Consider the following 4887-nt stretch of genomic DNA (forward strand, 5'->3'; position numbering starts at 1 on the left):
TTTATTTCTACTTTTATTTTATTGAATGATTTTAGGACTTGTTAAAGACTGCCCATTGATTTAGTATAAACCGACTTGAAGTGTATACAATATGTTTCGGTATATAAAAATGCCTAAATAAAGTAAATAAATAAATATTGCATGTACTAGACCCATTTAATGCACATTCGGGCCTTAACACTTTTTGATGAATGACCTGGTTAGCCAGAAAAACTTATCCAGCTAACTTTGGAGGCATATCTGTTGTTATAGTGCAGCCACACTATTGAATATAGACAGCTATCTTAATCAGTTAGCCAGCTAACTTTAGGACAGCTCTTTAATGTGACCAGACTTAACTGGCTAAGTCATCCAGCTAAGTCTGAATATTGGAGTTAGCCAGTTAACTTAGCCGGCTAAATGGCTTTTGAATATGGGCTTCAAAAAGGTTGATACTCAGTACCATCTGTCCAGCTAATTTTGAATTTAACCAGATAAACTATGGGATTTGAAAATCACACCATGCTTACTGGCCCTGAGATAGCCAGAACATGTTATCCACTGTTGACTATCCCCACAATGTTACCCAGATAAGTTATCTGGCTAATTTTGCTGGCCAGACATAATCTGAAAATGGATGCCAAAATTCCTAATCCAATGCAGGGTAAGCGTTAAGAATTTACTACTGCTGGACAAAACTTTAAGTGATCCATTGAAAGTCCAACAGCTGGTGTTGGTGGCAACTCTGGGTTTGGAAGTTGGGTCTGCAGGTATCACAGCTCTGGGTGCTGAAGATCACATAGGGAGAATGGTAGCCAGCACTGGGAATGATAACTTTGGTCTGCAGGTATCACAGCTCTGGGTGCTGAAGATCACATAGGGAGAGTGGTAGCCAGCGCTGGGAATGATAACTTTGGTCTGCAGGTATCACAGCTCTGGGTGCTGAAGATCACATAGGCAGAGTGGTAGCCAGCTTTGGGGATGATAACTTTGGTCTGCAGGTGTCACAGCTCTGGGTGCTGAAGATCACATAGGGAGAGTGGTAGCCAGCGCTGGGAATGATAACTTTGGTCTGCAGGTATCACAGCTCTCGGTGCTGAAGATCACATAGGGAGAGTGGTAGCCAGCTTTGGGGATGATAACTTTGGTCTGCAGGTGTCACAGCTCTGGGTGCTGAAGATCACATAGGGAGAGTGGTAGCCAGTGCTGGGAATGATAACTTTAGTCTGTAGGTGTCCCAACTCTGGCTGAAATACAGTATTTACCCTCCATTAGTTAATGTCCCCTAATTCTCCTTGCTATCTCTTTCTCTCATTTCAGTATGTACTAAATGGGAAGAGTAAACCAATCTACTGTGTCAGAGTTCCTGATCCTAGGATTCTCAGATGATGCAGGGCTGCAGTTTCTGCCTTTCTGTGCTCTCCTGATGCTCTATTCCATAACCCTGATGGGGAACCTGCTCATCCTAACAGTTGTAGCTATTGACCCTCAACTCCATAGCCCTATGTACTTCTTCCTCACCAATCTCTCCAGCTTAGATATCTGTTACACTACTGCCACCATCCCCAAAATGCTGACTCTCTTCTTAGCCAAGAGGAAGACGGTATCTGTCCCCGAATGCATGGCACAGCTCTATTTCTTTATGTCCTTTACCAGCACTGAGTTCTTCCTCCTCACTGCCATGGCCTATGACCGCTATGCAGCTATCTGTGACCCCCTGCACTACTCGCTTGTCATGAACAAGGGTGCCTGCATCCTGCTGGCTGCCAGCTCGTGGCTCACTGGATGTCTGGCATCTCTGCCACACATTGTGCTCACCTCCCGACTATCCTTTTGCCACTCAAATGTGATCAATCACATCTTCTGTGACCTCATGCCACTTCTCAAGCTCTCCTGCAGTGACACTTCCCCAGTGGAGATTGCAACTTTCATGGCAGGGGGGTTGCTAGGGGTCACTTCCTTCTTGCTGACCCTGGCCTCTTATGTCTACATCATCACCACCATTCTGAGGATCCATTCCATGGAGAGGAGGCGCAAAGCCTTCTCCACCTGCTCCTCCCACCTCACAGTCGTTGTCTTGTTCTACACAACCAACATGTGCATGTACATGAGGCCAGCATCAATGTATTCCTTGGATCTGTCCAAGGTTTTCTCCCTGTTGTATATTTCTGTGATTCCCATGCTAAACCCCATCATTTACAGTCTGAGGAACCAGGACGTGAAGACGGCCCTGAGAAAAATCACTGGGAGAACATTATTTTTCCTCAGGGGTGGGGGACAAAGCAGGCCAGGTGTTACTGTGACTCTCAACAAGTGATCGAGAGAGAAAGGAAATCAAACTACATTACAGTTGTAGTTTAGGGAACATCCACAAGATGGAAAGGTTGTCCTACAGATTAATTTATCTATAGAGATTTGATATCCCACCTTTTTCCAAGAATACCCTCAAAGCAGATTACAACAAATATAAATCAAACAATAGCATCTGAAACAACGTTACTATTACAATAAAATTTACAATTAAAATAGCACTGGGAATTCAGTGATGTCTAACTTATGGTCCCTACACTTTAGATTAAGTAGTTAGGTCAGGAGATCAAGGATCTCTCTAGGAAAAGGCCTTCCTTAAGCTTTTTCCCTGAAAGTGAGGTGACATCACGCAAGGTGTAAGGGTAATAGTAGCTTCCTGCAATGTTTTGGTGCAGAACAGCTAGAACCATGAAATCGACACATGCTGCACTGCAAAGCAGTGTAAAAATGTTGCTCTAAAAGCAAAGCTGGAGAAGAGTTACCATTTTCACTATTCCACATTTCTTAAAACCAAAACTTTACTGATTAAACTGGGGAGTGACTGCTTTCATATCCCTAACCATATCATAGCACTAACCATGACAGCTTGTGTGCATATGAAAATCCCACAATCCTACCATCCTGTTTAGGGACTGTCAGTGAGTTAAGAGATGGCCTGATCTGCGAGTCGCATGCATAGGAAAGGCAGCAAGAAAAGAAGAAATTGTTCTCTCTCTCTCTCTCTTTCAGCTCACTTGACTTGAAACATTCAATGTGAATTGATCCCATGTAAATATCTCATTTTCACTCCACCAGGTCTCAGTCCCACTCTCCTGCTTCTCTCTGTCTGACAAAGACCCATGCTGTCTGTGCTGTAGTCACGCTTTATGCACTCCTTACACCGCCCAAGGATACCACCAGATGAATGCATGGCCAACCAAACTATAGGACTAGAACCTGGCTGGCCAACCATCTATCTATATAAATAAAAATGTAAATGTTTGTTTGTTCAAAATCTTAAATCTCCGAAAGTTCTTCACCGATTGCTTTGAAATTTTGACACAACATTGCATTTGAATACGCGTGTGTTTCTATATACCTATCTTATATATATGTCATACCTGTGACAGGTAAAAACATGATTTTTTGCAGGTAAAAACGATTTTTTGGAAAAACAGTGCCATCTCTTGGACATACAAGCAACACACGCTATCTACAATATAAATGGGCTCTGACCGACGGACCACAAATGCGCAGTAGAAAGCAGCTCTACCATGCATGTGTGGACCATAGAGCTCTGTGCTACGTGCTGGGTGTCACAGAGGGGAGGAGGAAAGGGCAATGAGTTGCCGCTCCGAGAAATGGCTCAGCCCGCTCCTCCGCTGCTGGGGAAGGGGGGAGGGAGTAGGGACTGCCGGACAGTTGCACACAGGAGGAGGAAAGGGTAGAAGAGTCGCCGAGCCAGTCTGTCCACCGCTGGGGAAGGGGGGGAGGGAGTTGGGATGGCCGGAGCAGAGCAAATGCAGTAGAAAGCGGCTGTGAAGAGATCACAAGCAGCTGCTGCAGCCAAAGCGCAAAGAGCTGAACAGAGAACAGCTCGCCCTCCTCCCCGCCCCCTGAGTCCCGCAGAAAAGGAGAAGCCAAGTAAATATCCCACAACTGCAGGGGGGGAGGGGGAAGGCAGTGCTGTCAAGCCGCCCGTGGGTCTCAGCCACCACGGGAAGAGTTTACAAGGGCATCGCTCCACCCCGACTCCCAGCAAAGCTAGAGTTGGCAAACCAGACAATCTCTATTAGAGATGTGAATCGTGTGATCGATCGTCTTAACGATCGATTTCGGCTGGGAGGGGGAGGGAATCGGATCGTCGCAGTTTGGGTTTTTTAAATATCGTGTAAATCGAAAACCGGCACACTAAAACATCCCTAAAACCCACCCCGACCCTTTAAAATAAATCCCCCACCCTCCCGAACCCCCCCAAAATGCCTTAAATGACCTGGGGTCCAGTGGGGGGGGGAGGGCGGGAAAACCGGCACACTAAAACAACCCTAAAACCCACCCGACCCTTTAAAATAAATCCCCCACCCTCCCGAACCCCCCCAAAATGCCTTAAATTACCTGGGGTCCAGAGGAAGGGTCCCAGTGTGATCTTTTACTCTCGGACCTCAGACCTCCATGCGTTGTAGAAACAAAATGGCGCCGGCGCTACCTTTGACCTGTCATATGACAGGCCGGCGCCATTTTGTTTTTTTGTCCCCCAACGTCAGGAGCATAGGAGATCGCTCCCGGACCCCCGCTGGACCCCCAGGGACTTTTGGCCAGCTTGGGGGGGCCTCCTGACTCCACAAGACTTGCCAAAAGTCCAGCGGGGGTCCGGAATGACCTCCTGCAATCAAATCGTTTTTCCATACGGAAAAACGATTTGCGGTAGGAGATCGCTCCCGGACCCCCGCTGGACCCCCAGGGACTTTTGGCCAGCTTGGGGGGGCCTCCTGACCCCCACAAGACTTGCCAAAAGTCCAGCGAGAGTCCGGAACGACCTCCTGCAGTCTTCCATTTCCTAAAAGAGCTTGATGGTGGGGGAAACTCCTTCGTGTGCAAGCTCTGCAGTCTCTCTCACAT

General features: G+C 46.9%; 1 protein-coding gene across 1 annotated transcript; it reads left to right on the forward strand.

The window, feature by feature from the left end:
- The first annotated feature begins 1309 nt into the window (after positions 1–1309).
- LOC115077757 (olfactory receptor 1019-like) lies at positions 1310–2296 on the forward strand. The gene has a single exon (XM_029580043.1). The coding sequence runs from the start codon at positions 1310–1312 to the stop codon at positions 2294–2296; it is 987 nt and encodes a 328-aa protein (XP_029435903.1).
- The last annotated feature ends 2591 nt before the right edge of the window (positions 2297–4887 follow it).

Source organism: Rhinatrema bivittatum, chromosome 16, assembly GCF_901001135.1.
Source record: "Rhinatrema bivittatum chromosome 16, aRhiBiv1.1, whole genome shotgun sequence".
NCBI classification, from domain to species: Eukaryota; Metazoa; Chordata; class Amphibia; order Gymnophiona; family Rhinatrematidae; genus Rhinatrema; species Rhinatrema bivittatum.

What these genes read in the sequence shown, in the direction of transcription:
- LOC115077757 (XM_029580043.1), top strand. Translation starts at nt 1,310, where the DNA reads ATGGGAAGAGTAAACCAATCTACTGTGTCAGAGTTCCTGATCCTAGGA.